Consider the following 18,042-nt stretch of genomic DNA (forward strand, 5'->3'; position numbering starts at 1 on the left):
CATCCTTCCAAAAGGCATTGTTTCTGTTGTACAAGCATTGTAGAACAAATGTATTAGATAACTGATTTTAATCAAAGTGCATACTGAATTAGCATATTTCTGTGAAACTTTAATCCTGCTCATAACTTCTCTTTGCTGATTGAGACATGTTTTCATGTGAGATGTGAAATAAACACAAATAAACATAAACAATTTGAGTCATGTTACTTGTGTGCTTTCCTTGTAACGAAACATTTCTTTTGGTGTCAATTTTTTGCAGTGATCTCGGATTTTGACTAATAAGTAAGAAAACTTAACCTGATGTCCCTGATTGTATTGTGCAATTCATTATCTCCACGGTCTGGGTATTGAAGCATGTTTTAGGTAGTTGAACTCTACAAACAAATCAACAAAACATGTGTTCTGCGTTTCACTCAAAGTAAGGAATCTAATTACAAAGACTAGTTAACATAATTGATTTTTCAAAGTTAATTTGGATGGAGACCAGAGTACACAAAAGACAAAAACAAAGGTTCATATGTAATTTATAAATGTAAGGGTATCCTTTTTCATTAACTGTAAAACATCCCGGGGCGAATCGTCATACACTTTTCTGGGAAACAAATTAAATATGTTCCCGTAATATCACATTTTTCGAATTAAAACCGAATCCGTGAAATTGGTGATATGGTTAACAATAAGCATTTGTTCGCTGAACTGGTTTTATATTCATATAAAGCAGAGTTTATTCAAAAGTTTATTCATGAGAAGAAAAAAAACCCATCTTCCTGTGGCCTTCACCTCGACATTTAAATATATCGACGTTTTTTTTTTCTATTAACAATAATCATTTCCATCCAGACGTCGATGCTATATAACCCTGTTGACTCGAAATAAAAGACACCACAGAGTCCCCCACACCTGCTTTCTACATAGATAGATGTATTTTGTTGAAAATAAATATTAATGGCAAACTAACAACTCAACTTTATGACAAACGGGATGATTTCACTTTGTCCAACGTCAACTTCCCATGTTTATGTAGCAATATTCCATTACTACCGCGGCACCCGATTCCACCTCTGGTATGTCCAGGGGTCCGTGTTTCCCAACTCTCTATTTTTTATTTATAATAAGTGATATGAGATCGATATTAACCTTTCAGATGTTGTTAGGTACGAGTAGAATTGCTCCACATATATTTGAGTATTGTTATTTCATGTATCAGAAGTGAACAGTTTTCATGAATTATATTTTTCAAAAAGAATATTTCTTCTTTTGAAACAAATTCGATTCATAACATGCATCTAATGCAAACCGAAACAATCAATATCTAATTACAATTATAGGGAACAGTCCTCTTTATGTTAAATACTGGTGGGTAAATATTCATCATTTATTTAAATGTGTGCTCTTAATGAGTGCATTTCAACAGCTTCAAATTTCTTACCGAACGCACGGTTACGCTTATAGACAATGTCGCTGTTGACCACTGCTCACTTACAATTCATTGTTACGATACTTTTGTATTGTCTTGGACAGTGTGTGGAAGATGCAGATTATAACAATTCCGGTAAGATTCTTTAAGAATTCCTGTAATCAGCTATCAACTCCGGTAAGATTCTTGATCAATCCCAGTAAGCTTTTTCTCTATTCCGGTGAGATTCTTTATCAATTATGGTAAGATTCTTTATCAATTTCGGTAAGATTCTTTATACAAAACAATAATGCATTGATATTTGAGTGCCAAATATTTTTTTTACCATAACATGAACAGTTACTTGGAATCAAATGAAGTATTTACTTTCTACGCAATAACTGATAGCAGTAGAAAATCTGTTTCAGTATCTTGTGACTTCCAGAAAGATATGTGTGGATGGAAATCGCCTAAAGGTTTTGCATATTCAGACCGGGTGATCGGTGTTTGTGGATTAGGAGGAAACCAATATCATTGTTTTCTTTCCAATCAATTTCAAGCTCATCCATGGATTCGAGGAGATATTAAATCAATACCATTAAAACGTTAGTATAATATTGTATTAAAAACTTGTTGTAGCCGACGCTACAGTTATCGTTGTTGAGATAAACTATTTAGGAAAGATAAGTAAGTTTGACCGTCTGGGCGGAGAAAATCACAAGATGTCAGATCTGCTTAGATTTATCACATGTATCAGAAAGTGGTAGATTTAAGTAGAAATGTTCTGCTTCATATTTACATGTATATATTTTATTTGAAATAAATATTAACGGCAAACTAACAACTCAACTTTATAACAAACGGGATGATTTCAGCTTCTCCATCGTCAACTTCCCATCTATATTTAGCAATATTGCATTATTACCTGCATATGGAATTTATATCTCTCAACTGATTCGATATGCAAGAGCTTGTTCTGCTTATGGTCAGTTTTTTAAACGAGACAGGCTACGGACAAACAAATTGATAGTGCAAGATTTCCAACAGTCTTGTTTAAAGTCAGCATTTCGCAAATTCTGTGATCGTTATAACGATATAGTTTGCCAATACAACCTATAGCGATCATTGAGTCAAATGCTGTCTGACGTGTTTCATACGGATGGGTTAGGCCGTTCTTGTCACATTGATTTTGACTACGGATAACTCCGTTTACCAGATCAAAATATAGGGCTCACGGCGGTTGTGACCGGTTGACACTGAATATCCACTCCTGCTAGGCACCTGATCCCACCTCTGGTATGTCCAGGGATCCATGTTTGCCCAACTCTCTACATATGTATTTTTTTTATTGCTTATAGGAGTCATGACATTGTTCACTGTTCGTTATATTCACCTTTCATGCATCAGAAGTTGTTAAATTTGAGTAGAGGTAATACATGTATGAAAAAGAGACGAACAAGATCAGTGATCAATTAATAGTAGGCGAAACACGAACACCTGGACACAACAGGGGTAGGATCAGGTGCCTAGAAATAAACATCTTCTGTTGACGTCGCACCCGCCGTGAGCCCTATATCCTGATAAATCATTGATTGAATATTGTTTTACGTCCCACTCGAGAATATTTCACTCATATGGAGACGTCACCACTGCCGGTGAAGGGCTGCAAAATTTAGGTCTATGCTCGGTGCTTATGGCCATTGAGCAGGGGGGGTCTTTATAGTGCCACACCTGCTGTGACACGGGACGTCGGTTTTTGCGGTCTCATCTGCGGTCTCATCCGAAGGACCGCCCCATTTAGTTGCCTCTTACAACAAGCAATGGGGGTACTGAAGACCTATTCTAACCCGGATCCCCGCGGGAACCTGATAAATGAAGTAATCCGTAATTAAAATCAATGTGCAAAGAATGCCTTAATAATTTCACTTCGGATTTTATGGAATTTGATCACATGACCAACCTGTATTTATATCCCGATAGATATTTTAAAATGATACCTTATTACTTATATTTACATTTTTGATCTATAACCATTGGTGAATTGTGTTAACAACACGTTTCCATGCATTTAACCTTGTTGACCTACATTACACTTTGTTCAAAATGACGAAAACATAAAATGAAGAACTGTTTTCATTATTAAGAAGCTGAAAAGCAAGTATAACAAAAAAGACATATACATTGAAGGTGAAGCCAACGAACAGTGATCAATCTCATAACTCCTATAAGCAATACAAAATAGATAGTTGGGCAAACACGGACCACTGGACACACCAGAGGTGGGATAAGGTGCCTAAGAGGAGTAAGAATACCCTGTCGACCGGTCACACCCGCCGTGAGCACTATATCCTGATCAGGTTAACGGAGTTATTCGTAGTCAAAATCAGTGTGCCAAGAACGGCCTAACAATCCGTATGAAACATGTCAGACAAAATTTGACCCAATGATAGGTTGTATTGACGAAGTAGATCGTTATATAACGACCATAGAATTAGTGAAATGCTGACTTCAATCGAGACTGTTGAAACCCCTGTATCATCAACTTGTTTGTCAGTAGCTTGCCTCGATTTAAAAACTGACTATACGCAGAACAAACTCTTGCGTATCAAATCAGTTGAGAGATATAAACACCATATTCAGGTGATATGGAATACTGCTACATAAATATGGGAAGTCGACGGTGGAGAAGCTGAAATCTTCCCATTTATCATACAGTTGAGTTGTCAGTTTGCCCTTAATATCTACTCAGGAATATATAATTGAAAACTTTTTCTTATGTCTAAATTGGTAACTTGGGAAAAACTGCGAAAGGGGGCGCGCCACGTTACAGTTTTGATGCGCCCTTTCACTTTTGAAACTTGAAGACGCAATTGCTGAAGACCGACTTTGAAGATATTCTGTGGACATTACGGAGTTAACAGAAGACTGAGGTGGAGGAACATGAAGGACAGGGTGGCAGTCGTCAGGTGTAGGCAAATCAAGAGGATACAGATGAATATCCTGGCATCGCAGAGGATAAGGAAGTGTAAGAAGGTAAGGGACGGTTTTGATTTGAATTTGTAATTGTTGACAAACATAAGCTCACTGAACTCTTCTGTTGACTCGATAAATTTCTGTTATAGGTTTTCAATGACGCCCCCTTCGATGCCCCGACATAAACATGATTTTGCGTGTTTGGATACCGGCATCACTTATGGCTGTAATGGCTGTGGCTCGCAGGCAGTGCGGTGTGCAGGCCTTAATGCACTTTTGAGGTGCCATAAAGGAAAGATCTAGTGATGCAAATATGTCATCATCTAGCAGAAGGTACAATTCCGCATCACCCATATCAAAGTTGCCAAATTCAGCCATTGTTTACATAGGGATGACCAGGGGTCAGTGAAGTAGAGGGAATTGTAGACATACACAAGTAAGACATTAGACATTGTTTTACAGAAATGTGTTTATTATTGATAAAAGTACACTGCTTGGAATACAAATAAAATCATAAACACATGTTGTGATGTTGATTTCATCTATTGATAGACTTCTGTAATAAGCGGAAGCGATGGCTAGATGTGTATTGCCTTTGTAAAAGTAGTACCGGTTATTTACTTTCAAACAAATGTTCATACACATGTACGTCTGTTGACCCCATATAGGTATTTATACAGTGATAGATACGTATTACTCGTAATAATGTTACAGTCCCTGAAACGTTCTACTTTACCATTTTTTGTGCGTTCACCGTGAGCTCACCGTTCACAGTTTTGCGTTCACCAACTGCTCGCGTTCAACATCCACAAAGCGTTCATCGTTCGGTCTTTCCTCTTTGTGTTGGCATTTAGAACACCTTTGATTATTGCTTTGGGTCGATATAAATCCGATAAAGTGAATGACACAAAATCTGATAGTTTAATTTAAGTGGGAAATAAACTTTTTATACTGTTTAGGGGCGTGCAGGTGTTGGCATGGGGTACCTGCGTCCTAGGAGGAGTAAGCATCCCCTGTGAAACTAAACTTTCATAATAAGAATATGTCCTCTGTAAAAATTATCTATAGAGGTTTTATAGAAATAAATAATACTTTTTTTTATAAAGCTGACATATTTGTTACTAAATCTCAACAAAATATATTGCAATCGATACATGTATATTTGTGTACGCCACGATGTACAATCTAATATGCATGTATCGTCAATATCAAACCTTAAAGGTAAATTCGATACATACTGAGATATCTTCAAAGGCAATGTATAGTTCAAATCTTGAAGAAAAAAACCCATTATAAACAAAATGATACAGAAATCGATATATTTTAAAATGAAGAAAATTCAACGTAGGATTTCGAATATTTCGGACTTTTTAGAAAATATGATTAAGACAAAATTGACACATTCGGCAAATGGCGTCATAGTAGTTGACTTTTAACCTTAAGATATGACCTTGCCCTTTATTAAACGTTAAGACAAAACACTGCTTAAACATGTGTCCAAATATCAGATCTCTACTAGCAACACAACAAAAGGTACCCTTTACTTTATAATAGAAAGTTAAATCTCACAAAGATGAAATCAATGCATTGAAGATTTAGACTCCCAGAGCTCCAATATATTGAATGTCTCCTATATTTTTCAGAATATGCCAAATACATGCCATGGATTATATTAGTTTGTTCAGAACATCATTGAATATTAGTATTATAAAGATTTAATTTATCAAATTAATGAATTTAAGAAGATATAAGTGAAAACTGATTTTACAGGTGTTTAATCAGTTAAGTGGTCTGTCTTTTAGTATCAAACATGTTTGAATGTGTCTGGGGGAAAGTAGAAAGCAAGCAAGAGCGCGTGTAACATCTTATTTTATCTTTAATGACTGAGGTGCGAGTACTGTCAATCATGGAATGATTATATACCATCATATTACACGGACACCATTACATAAGATAATTATTGACGTGTAGTAGATCAATAGCTAATTCAATATATTGATGAACAGCTGCGCCATTTTATTATTAGAATTTCTTTGTCTATTTTGTAAAACATGTTTTCATACATTTGTCAACTAGAGCAAAAAAAAAACCAAAAAACAAAAACTGAAAACTATTTTTTGCCCAAGGGCGGATCAAACGCCAGCGATCTGTGTTTCCCCAGACCTCCGACCTGTAACCTACCCCACCCTACCACCTTCTGAAATATCTGTATCTGACAATAATTGCCCTGGCCAGAGATTCTTGCCCATATGACCATTTTTAAAGAGTTCAGTTATACAACGTGTTTCGTTTCTTTGTATCTCGTTTTGTTTTGAATTTGATTTCGTCACGTTTCGTTTCGTAAGATTTAGTTTCATTTTGTTTCGGTTTAAAGGTACCCTTCGAAAACTAGAAATACACACTGAACTACATCTATATCTTTTTTATTTTGAAATGCAGGTCTAGGTTTTCCCGTTAAGATTCGTGAGAGGATAAGGAAAATTGACAACCGCTTTGTTCTTCTTTCTGCAAGAAACACTAACAGACAAAAGAGAGAGATTAACGATGTTTTAAGTGCAGAAATTCCACGTTCAATGAAGCACCGCTGTCTTCGCTACAAACACTTGGTTATTGGACAAACCACAGCTTTAGTTGTTGGGTACATCAAAGACTACCTGGAACCATTTGATTTGTCGCACATTCTAAACGCTCACGGCAATTCCCCAGTGATCAAATTTAGCAGTGCATCAGTCACTCTTCCAGTCGGTGGCAAATTTAAGGTTTGTAATCCATAACCTTCACCGGCAGTGGTGACGTCTCCATATGAGTGAAATATTCTCGAGAGGGACGTTAAACAATATACAATCACTATTCAGTCAATATTATCATGATATAGTACTTCGGGATTAAATACAACATTTCACTCTATCCAAAGACCCCATTATCATTTTGAAAAAAAATCAACAAAATATGATTTTAAGACTATTAATGTCATTTCTGAATCCTGTACCTTATTGCAGCATTGATTGCCTTATTATTTCAAGTCACTTCTGTATCTCTTTCATTTAAGGTGGTATTTCGGGCTTTGTTTGACAGCCCACAGAACGAGGTAAACTACGGACTAGCACTAATTACCAATGTATCCATCAACAGTGGAATTTGTGGTAAGTATATATATATATATATATATATATATATATATATATATGTATCCAATAATAAAAGTCAAGTAACACAAAACTCGAATAACATTTCACTGTTAGCGCTTTCGGCTTTAATGCCTCTTCTAATTCTAATATTATATTAATTATATTATAATAATTAATTCTAATTCTTCTAATGATTCTTTATTTACAAACTATTTTTAATTTGATATTCTTTATTTACAAACTATTTTTAATTTGATATTCTTTATTTACAAACTATATATATGTATATATGTATGTATGTATGTATATATATATATATATATATATATATATATGTGTGTGTGTGTGTGTGTGTGTGTGTGTGTGTGTGTATCATCGTTGCAAGCCACGGCTGAAATGTACGCTCCTCTCCCTAGAGACACATCAGCCGTGGCTTGCGACGATGATATATGTATATGAAATGAGTCAAACTGAAATGTGACTTTACAAGAGTGCGGAATAGTATCTCCATGTGTGATGACACAAAAAGTATGGAGCGAAAACGTCCCATTACATAAACATTAAGGCCAAGTTTGTTTACTTTTTCAGAGATGTGCGATGCGACTGAATTCAGCTGCAGTCGTAGTTCAGACGAGTGCATTCCCCTTAACAGAGTCTGTGATTTGAAACCCGACTGTCTCATGGAGGAAGATGAGAAAGACTGTGGTATGTATTTCTTGGTCTATTATATATTTATCCATTGTCTATTAGGGGATGTGTAGCTCTGGTCATGCGGTAAACGGCAAAATAATTATCTTTCTATGGCATAATTAATTTCTTCAATTATGGTACTTCCTGTTGTTAAAACACACTGGTATCCATTCACAATTTATTTACATGTCATTATCATCTAATATAATCAATTCCTTAGACTTTCTTCGGCAGGGGATGCTTACACCTCCTCTGATCCCACCTCTGCTGTGTCCAGGGGTCATGTTTGCCCACCTATCTATTTTGTATTGATTTTATGGGTTATGAGATTGACCGCTGTTCATTATTTTCACTTTTCACTATAAATAGTACACATTTACAAACAGCATAGCAAAATTTAACGGTACATATACTTCCACTTTTATGTAAAAATTTTATACATATGATATCAATAAAATGCTATTCCGTGAATAAATGATACAAAATCTATTTTAGAAATGTGCATACAAAAAAACTAAGGTTGAAAATAATTTCAAAAGACAACCTATCTATTTACACACTTTCCTTCCGAAACAAGCGGAGTGCTGACCACGTCCTAATCAGTCAGAAATAGAAAATAAGAGAAATACGTTCACAGATGATTTCTTATCAAACTCGTTTCCGGACGTCGTTCCAGATACTTTTTTTATCACGGATAAAAGAGTTATCAACCGCACAGCAAAGTATTTTATTTCACCGATGCCTTTCATGGCGTGTTTGATCATTTGAATGTAATGTCGTTACAGTACCTTAATATAAAACTGTATTTCTTGTAACATTGTAATGATTGTGTACATGTATGTTGGAACAACCATTTTATACAAATGTTAACAGTACAACATCAATTGTCTCTAAGACTTTGAACTATAGTAACGTAAACAAACATTTACACACTGTTTGTTTGTTTGATTAATTGGATATTGTTTAAAATCCCTCTTGAGTATTTTTCACTCATATGGAGACGTCACCATTGCCGGTGAAGGGCTGCAAAATTTAGGCCAATGCTCGGTGCTTACGACCGTTGAACAGGAAGGGATCTTTATAGTGACACACATGCTGATACACGGGGTCTAGGTTTTACGGTCTCATCCGAACGACCGCCCCATTTAGTCGCCTCTTACGACAAACAAGGGGTATTGAGGACCTATTCTAACCCGGATCCCAAGGGAAATACTGTCTGTTTGAAAACAAACGCATAACTTAACGTTGCACCAGAGTCAACCCACATGTACAAGTGTAGGTATTGTTGAAATGAAAGTAGTATGAAAAAGTATATGTAGTACTGAAGCATCTTGTGCAGTGAAATTTCTTCTCCGTCTAAAATTTGTGTTTCTCTTTGCATGTTTAGAGTCATATTCATTCACTAAAAGAAATATTCGCTCTGATGATTTTTGTAGTAGCATCCAATCATGTTTAGTACAAAATAAGCTGTGATCTGTTTTATTTCTCTATTTCAGTTTCTGATATCATAAAAAGCCAATGCAGAGAAAACAATACCTCGTCTGGTGATAATAAAAATAAAATAGAAGACGTTCATAAAGAAGCCCGTTTTATACCGCAGTGGCATTCATGTGCAAATGAAGATGAATGTCCCTTAAACGATACGGACAAATGTTCCTTCTACTGTCCTCCTCACTGTGCATGTCATAGTCTGTCTTTAAATTGCTCCTCCGCTCATAATTTACCGACACATGTTACCTCCATTTCACTACACGGCCTGGTAGGAGAGAGGCTCATTTTCAATAGAAGGTTTACCAATTTGAAAAAGTTACAAATTACATCCTGTGAATCGTGCGTCCTGTATATCCATAAAACTGTGGCAGTAAATACACTAATAATCAATAACAGCGAATTCCAATCCATTTCCATCGATGATACAAAAAATGATTTACGTCAATTAAGTATATTTAATAGCTACATTGGAAGCATGTTCCTTTCACGGAAATTTGATCACAGAATTGAGTGGAATGTTCAAAACAGCTTACTGAACTCGACAGAATTTAAGATTCCCAAGCTTTTGGGAAATCATGCGGACATGTCGCAGACACGGGGTTTTCCAAATATTATTAACCGATTTGCTCACTTAGTAGTGAACTACAGTTCTTGCAATTTAACAGAGTTACCAAATTCTTATCTAAAAACAAGAACTCTAGATCTTAGTCGTAATAAGTTAAAAAGTTGCAAAATACTTTTTTTCACACAAATTTTATACCTTCAGTATAATCTTTTTGAAACAGTTAATTTATCTATTGACACTAGGCAATCGGAGGCCCGCATACAATATCTCGATCTTTCGTACAATGAAATCAATGTCGTGGGACCTAATCCTTTTCATGACCTAACTAATCTTCTTTATTTAAAACTTAATAAAAATCGTATCGTTAATATTCACCAAGACAGTTTTGCAACACTCTCTGGGCTTTTTCACCTGGATTTGTCCAATAATCATGTCAATTATTTGACTCGTGATCATTTCATCCGTCTCACTAGTTTGCAGTATCTTAACCTTCAAAACAACAACCTAAATGTAATGGAGGGCATGTTTGATGGTCTTATAAGTGTACAGTATTTATTGGTGGATTATTTCACGTTATGTTGTGCTCAACCTAAAGCTAAAGGCAAGGTTCAGTGTTTAGCTCCAGTCAACGAAATTTCCTCTTGTGACCATTTGATTGACACGCCATTTCTTGGTATTGTCATTTGGTACATAGCACTTATAGCTGTGCTTGGAAACTTCTGTGGGACACTATATAGATACATTATGATGAAGAGGAAATCAATTTCATCATTTGCACTATATTCAATAAATATGGGTGTCGCAGACTTTTTGATGGGTGTGTATCTTTACATCATAGCAGGCGCTAATCTAACCTTTAGTGGGCGATACGGGTTTGCAGATGAGTGGTGGAGACATAGTCCAATTTGTACATTAGCTGGTGTAATGGCCACTCTTTCTAGTGAAACATCTGCTCTGTTTGTACTTTTGATAACCATTGATAGAATTCACGTCATACGATCCCCTTTCTCTAAACTAAAGCAAAATGGCAGAATTCCCCAATTTCTTTCTGGCTTAGTGTGGACAATTGCTCTCTTGTTATCAGTGTTGCCTTTACTTGGAGATGACTATTTTCATGGCTATTATTCTGGTTCCGGAGTATGTATTTCTTTACCTCTCTCAGTACAGCGCAAGTCTGGTTGGGAATATTCTATGATAGTATTTGTTGGGGCTAACTTCCTAATCTTCATAGCAATATTGATAGGTCAAGTAGTGATATTTACCATTGTTGTAAATGCTGGGAAAAAACTGCAAGGAGGCCAGTCTACACGAAATCGAAATGAAACGTCTTTGGCTAAAATTCTGATTGCAGTCGCTGTAACGGATCTGTTATGTTGGATACCAATAGGTACCATTGGTATGTACATGTAGTATTATACCTGAATGTAAGAAATCTATGCTACCAAAAAGTCAACATTTCTAACATTGTACTCATACGTGCATATAAGATGACAACGGTGAAGATAACGAACAGTGATCAATCGCAAGTATACAAAATTGCAAGGACAACCATGGACCACTGGCAATACAAGAGGTGGGTTCAGGTGCCTAGAAAGAGTAATTATCTGTAGTTGATCGGTCACACCCGCCATAAGCTCTTTATCTTGACAAGGTAAATGGATTTATCCTTTGTTAAAATCAGTATGTAACTAGTATGAAACGCAGAAATCAGCAATTGTATTTGCAAATAAGATGATTTAAAACAACCATAAAATTTGCGAAATGTTGACTTTAAACGAGAATGTTGAAACCTCTTTAACCATCAACTTATTTGTCGGCAGTCTGTCTTAGTTGAAAATTTCATCATACGTAAAACATGTTCTTCTATATCGAATCAGTTCAGGCACATAAAAACACCATAAACATGTGACAATGGAATATTGCTACTTAAACATGGGAAGTATATATCCTCGTATTGATTATGTGAGATACATGTGTATGTTTTACGAACATTTTATAAGCTAATGCGTAAAGTTATTACATTTTCACTGAAAGATTAAAAATAGAAATGGTCTACAATTCTTGCTGTGTTGTAGGTCTTCTGACGTTCGTTGGCGTTGACGTCACACCGAAGGTGTATGCATGGGTGATTGTCGTAGTTCTCCCTATAAACTCGGCATTGAATCCACTCATTTATACTTTTTCTGCTATTATTAAGCAGGTAAGAGATGCTTTTCTAATAATTAAACTGGGATTATTTCTTTATGCATTTGATATTTATATAATAACTTCTCCTTTCTATCGTTCAATGTTTATGGATCAGCTAGTGTATTTCTAGGTGAATCAAACTTCACAGGAATGTCGGAAGAAGAAAATCAAAGAAGAATTTACTTTAAAAGAAAAATCCGAGGTACATCTTTTTTTCAGAATACACATAAACATTTCGGATAACTACTAGCATTTCACTGTTAATTTCTCAATGGTTTGTGTTATGAACTTTTCTCGATATATCAGATTGTCTACACGGTGGAAAATGTATAATGAATCCAAGGATTTTAGTGACTTTTATCTTTGAAGGAGTCTGAATTACTTATTGGTTGTTTAGTCTGAGTGGAAAATCACAGCCATTCCCATTTACAAGACTTGGTACATGTAACACCAGGTATGTAGCTCTCGGGGGAATAAAAGATGGGATACATCAGAAAGCTACATATTAATTAAGGTTGAAATTCAATTCGGCATAAGAAAAAACTAACTCTGACTTTACGATATGATCTAAAAGGGGGCTTCGTGTCACGCCAGACTTTGGCACGATATAGATGATACGGTAATGAGGGCTATGATAGGTTAAACCTAACACGTTTGATATAGGTGGTAACTGTTTCTTTGCCAAACTTCGGAAATATACTGTGAACTTCCTTGAAGTTTGGATTCGGGTTTATCTCTCGAGAAGTTTCAGAGAAATGTTTTGACTGAATATCGTCCAATTAGAAAGTAGTAGGTGGAGTCTAGATATTACTTAATCTCTCAGCCAGAATTTGCCGTGTTTTTTTTTAAGGAAAGAGCAGAGAGATGGGCACGTACATGTATCATTTATTTAGGTCAAACCGCAGAAAAATTGGAAGTTGTCTTCTCAACTCAAATAACCCAGACAAGAAGAAAAGAAAATACAAACCGAATTATTTTGCCCGATCTTTAAATCTCAATTTGTTTGGGGGTGATGGAATGTTCTGTTGAGCATGGCTTAGCAATCCCCCCCCCCCCCCCAAGACTTCCTGCATGGTTGGGGGATGTAGTGATGTTTGGTTAATGCTAATACTTCATAGCTACTACTTAATATACTATTTAATATTTTCGATTTTTAAGCTTAGAATCATCTCATTCACTTCTACTGTTAGCAAGAGGGGGAGGAGAGTCACCCAATATATCTTTTATTTGCATTGACACACCCAGGTATAAGAAATTTACCACATTTCGAACATTTTGTTCCCTGTGTTCATGGAAATTTCAATATATTCCCGTTTTATAAAATGAATAATGACTGCAAAATTTTAAGAGTTACAAAATAGGACCTCACACAGATATAAATATCAACTACTTCACTAAACCCTAAGTGAGTAAATGTCAGAATTGTAGAGCACTGTCCCTCTCTCTCTGCATTACAATACAGCAAGACTGATAATGAGAGGCTTAGTTAATGGTATTAATGGAGAATCTGGTCATATTAGATTAAATTTTACATTTACTTGTCATCGTCTTGCTATTTCAGATAACATTTGTCGAGGATGAAAATGAAACTGCCTTGCGAAGAACTATATAAAGGGAACAAATACGGCTCCAAGGAAGTTGATATACATGTACTTTACTACTCGAGAGAATGGTGGCAAAATGAATGTATTCAAACATTTTTCGCTCTCAAGTGACCCTTTTTAGTCAAATTTTGTTGTTATCATCGCTAAATTTTCAAGTTCTTCTCTGCAACCACTGGACTACTTTCAATCAATCTTGGTACAAATCATCCTTGAATGAAGTTTGTACAAATCAAGGTCCATGGCACCTTCAAAGGGGAGCTAATCAAGAAAAGACAAAATACATGAAGGGTTGGATCGTTTAAAAAATATTTTCTCAGAACCACTGGGCCAGAAAAGTTGAAATCTACATTAAAGCGCCTGACATATTTTAGATTCAAGTTTCTTCAAATCATGCCCCCCGGGGAGTTGGGGTTGGGTGTTGGATGAAGTTACAATAAGGACCAAAGTTTTACGTGGAGATATATTGGGAAAATCTTTAGAAAAACAACGGAAATATGATGAGTCATATCTGATTTTGACTACTGATTACTCCGTTTAATTGATCAAGATATAAGGTTCACGGCGGGTGTGGTCGACAGGAAATGCTTACTCCTCCCATACACCTGATTACACCTCTGTTGTGTATTTGCACAACTCTCTATTTTTGTATCCATTATAGGATTTAGAAGATTGACCACTGTTCCTTTCATTCACATTTTATTAACATGTTAGGATTTCCAGGTAGTTCAGACTAAAGTATGTTCAAATTGTGGCAGTGATAGGTAGAGTGAATATATAATAGGGGATAAAAGTTTTACATAGGGATAATGTTTAAAACCGTCTTCTCAACAATATGCAAGCATCCACAAGTAGTGCAAAGTAATCTTTTTCAAATCATAACACCCACCCACCCCCGGGTCCACAATAGGGGATCAAAGTTTTACTTGGGCATATGCAGGGAAACATCTTTCAAATATTCTCAAGAATAGCAGAGCCATCATTAGTCATATCATAATTCATTTATTTGTATGCCCCTTTGACTAAGGTCGAGGGGTATTGTTATCGATCTGCCTGTCCGAAACGTTAACATTTTGCATAACTTTTAAAAGTTGTGTTTGATATCTTTCTGATTGGATGCATTATTCCTTGTCACAAGGCTTTTCGTTTGGTGCCAATGTTTTTGTCTCTGCAATCTTGACATTTGATCTCCTTTTTGAAAAACCACCCAGGTAATATCTCCTCCATTGTTTAAGGTAGGGATTTCGTATTTTGTGTATATCAATTACTTATGACAATTCCTTTCTTTTCATATTTTGAGTTTTCACCTTATGATCTTTTATCCTGCTTCTGATAAAGATATTGTAATTTCATTGGCTGAAACCAAACCTAAACCATGCTATGTCTCTTACTAACCTGATGTTTTCAATATGCCCCTTCCACGTGGTTTACTGACCACATATGTGTACTATGACGTCATGAGAATAAGTATACACTGTCACTGGCGTCAACACATATTATGACGACAAAGGTAGAAGAAAACAAGTGAATTCATTTTTGAATTTACAACTTGTATTAAAAAAAAACCAACTTGTTTTTCTCCCGTTCTTGATACTTTAAATGTTGCAGCCAAGTTTACTTTGTTGTACGTTTGATAAAGTATCTCAAGAATGCATATATTGCAGTCATTTATTGTGACAGTTGTACATGTACATTAGAAAAGCATGAAGAATGAATAATTTCAATATGCCTTTAATCAATGTAAAGATAAAATCATTGACAGGTTAGATTCGTTATGTAGACACTTAGAGGGTTAATACGGAAATATATGGGTTCCTTGATTTCTTTACGGTCCCCAAATATTCCCGTATTACCCCTTTAAGTGTCTACATAACTAATAACAGTATGGTTGTCGTGACCTTTTGGGTTAGCTTAGGGCTACGATGTGGGGTCAAACTATTTATGGGAAGAAAGATTTTTTAAAAATATGTTTAAAAAGCACAACAGCTGAATAACAGAGTCAAGGTGCCTCAGGTGAAAGATGTGGTCCACGTGCCTTTTGTTTTCCATATTATTGAGGTTAAATAAAATGTCATATACGACATATAAAGTTAGTCATTCATAAAATACTTTTTGAACAAATATATCAGATTGGATATATTAAAATGAAAACATATGTCCTTTATACCATTCAGTGGTTATTGGTGTTGTATCATGTTATAGTTACCAAAATAGCATGCTTTATCAGTTCTGTGAGGGAGATTTAATTGCTGATTGTAGTTTTTATTAATAAAAGTATTGTTACATATTTAGATTGATCTAAATTAAAACGTCCTGTGCCACTACATATTGCAGAAGTGGTGTAAATGAAAGGTGAAGATAACGAACAGTGATCAATATCATAACTCCTATTAGCAATACAAAATCAATAGTAGGGCAAACACGGACCCCGGGACACACCAGAGATGGGATCAGGTGTCTAGGAGGAGAAAGCATCCCCTGTCGACCGGTCACACCCGCCGTGAGCCCTATATCTTTATCAGGTAAACGGAGTTATCCGTATTCACAATCAGTGTGCCAAGAACGGCCTAAAAATCGCGCGGCTGAGTTAAGGCTTTCCTCATAATAAAAATGTACTTTACCGCACTGGCACATTACATGACGTCACAATGAAAAATACGTCATGATGAAGGTCATGACTTACATATCTACATTCCTTTTGCGGTTGGAAATGTCAAAATATTTTTTCGTTATTTACCACCGCTGTCAAACAATAAACCGCAATCGCTTAAAAGTTTCTGTCAAATGGGTTATATTAAGGTTGATCGATCCTCATGTGATGTCATAGGTTTTTGCAAAAATCTTAATAAATTAAACTTTGCGCATGATAGAAATATATCTTTCTGAGGAATTTTATTCACTAGATATAATAAAAAAATCTTGTAAACTATTAATACTGAAAAAGTATATATTTTTCATAGATAATCAATTATTTATAATTAAAATAATTTTGTCAAGGGCCATAACTCCTATGTTGGAATTTCCTCTACTTGATGTCTATTATACATTGGTTTACCTAGTATCCCCAATTAATCTATACATATTTATGAATTATCAGTTTTTTAAAACTGTTGATATTTAAATTTTGTCATTTCAACAAGTTTTTATCTATTTTTATTATTCTGTTTAACGAAAATATGTGATTTTCTGATGTTGATGTATACTTCTGTTTTTGTATGTCTGACATCTTTAAAAAGGTGGCAACATATATATTTTCTTTGGTTATTGATTATATTAAACTATATTGAGTGGAAATCAATACAGTTTTTCCACTTTTAACCATTAATATTGATAAGTCACATGGGGATGGAGCCACCTTAATTCTCTTTGATATTGAAATATTTTCAATTTCTTCTTTATATAACATACATGCTAAAGTAATATCCATATTATATTGTGATCTTGATATCGCCTCTAATCTGCACGTATATATAGTGACTTTCACAATGAACTCATTTGCATAAACAGGGTTTCTGTACATACAAATTTCATCATATGGCACGACACCCCGAGGTTTTTGAGTGAAAGATGTTTGATTTATGTGACATTTGAACTTCAGTGCAAAAGGAAAGTTAGGGAAGCAAGTTGTGGCTTCAACAGAAAACATGTTTTTCAGGCTAGATTCAACTTCGTATATGCAAAAATCGCCGCATCTTGCATAATATTATTCAATGCAAAAATTAGACATGTTACAAGTCACAATAAACTTGCTCTCATCACTTTTCAAATTAAGAAATTAATATGTTTTGAAGTAATATTAACTTCAACTGGATATCGTGCCAATGGAACAATTTATACATACACGGTACGATTTTATCTTGATATTTGATCACGTGATATACAGCTGATGTAGAGACTGTCGGTCTGGTGAAAAATGTATGAGAGGTCAATATGCACTTAATTATATATACATATTTTTTTTGTATATAAAGGTTGTGTGTACAGAATTTGTCAAAAATTGATCTGTTTATA

General features: G+C 35.2%; 2 protein-coding genes across 2 annotated transcripts; both read left to right on the forward strand.

Moving 5' to 3' along the window:
* Window positions 1–1,435: 1,435 nt before the first annotated feature.
* Window positions 1,436–8,580, forward strand: LOC125660105 (uncharacterized). The gene is made up of 5 exons (XM_056149457.1): window positions 1,436–1,552; window positions 1,825–2,001; window positions 6,809–7,128; window positions 7,419–7,512; window positions 8,086–8,580. The coding sequence occupies exons 1-5, from the start codon at window positions 1,456–1,458 to the stop codon at window positions 8,256–8,258; spliced, it is 861 nt and encodes a 286-aa protein (XP_056005432.1). The 5' UTR covers window positions 1,436–1,455; the 3' UTR covers window positions 8,259–8,580.
* A 776-nt stretch (window positions 8,581–9,356) lies between these two features.
* LOC125659387 (G-protein coupled receptor GRL101-like) lies at window positions 9,357–16,318 on the forward strand. Its single transcript, XM_048891047.2, has 4 exons — window positions 9,357–11,639; window positions 12,319–12,443; window positions 12,561–12,632; window positions 13,992–16,318. Exons 1-4 carry the CDS (start codon window positions 10,154–10,156, stop codon window positions 14,040–14,042), a joined length of 1,734 nt encoding a protein of 577 aa, XP_048747004.2. The 5' UTR covers window positions 9,357–10,153; the 3' UTR covers window positions 14,043–16,318.
* Window positions 16,319–18,042: the final 1,724 nt, after the last annotated feature.

This window comes from Ostrea edulis, chromosome 9, assembly GCF_947568905.1.
Source record: "Ostrea edulis chromosome 9, xbOstEdul1.1, whole genome shotgun sequence".
Taxonomy (NCBI): domain Eukaryota; kingdom Metazoa; phylum Mollusca; class Bivalvia; order Ostreida; family Ostreidae; genus Ostrea; species Ostrea edulis.

What these genes read in the sequence shown, in the direction of transcription:
- LOC125660105 (XM_056149457.1), top strand. Translation starts at nt 1,456, where the DNA reads ATGTCGCTGTTGACCACTGCTCACTTACAATTCATTGTTACGATACTT. An exon ending in TGCAGATTATAACAATTCCG is followed by an intron (nt 1,553 to 1,824) that starts GTAAGATTCTTT and finishes AATCTGTTTCAG; the next exon opens with TATCTTGTGACTTCCAGAAA. An exon ending in CATCAACAGTGGAATTTGTG is followed by an intron (nt 7,513 to 8,085) that starts GTAAGTATATAT and finishes TTACTTTTTCAG; the next exon opens with AGATGTGCGATGCGACTGAA.
- LOC125659387 (XM_048891047.2), top strand. Translation starts at nt 10,154, where the DNA reads ATGTTCCTTTCACGGAAATTTGATCACAGAATTGAGTGGAATGTTCAA. An exon ending in TTTCTGCTATTATTAAGCAG is followed by an intron (nt 12,444 to 12,560) that starts GTAAGAGATGCT and finishes GTGTATTTCTAG; the next exon opens with GTGAATCAAACTTCACAGGA. An exon ending in CTTTAAAAGAAAAATCCGAG is followed by an intron (nt 12,633 to 13,991) that starts GTACATCTTTTT and finishes TTGCTATTTCAG; the next exon opens with ATAACATTTGTCGAGGATGA.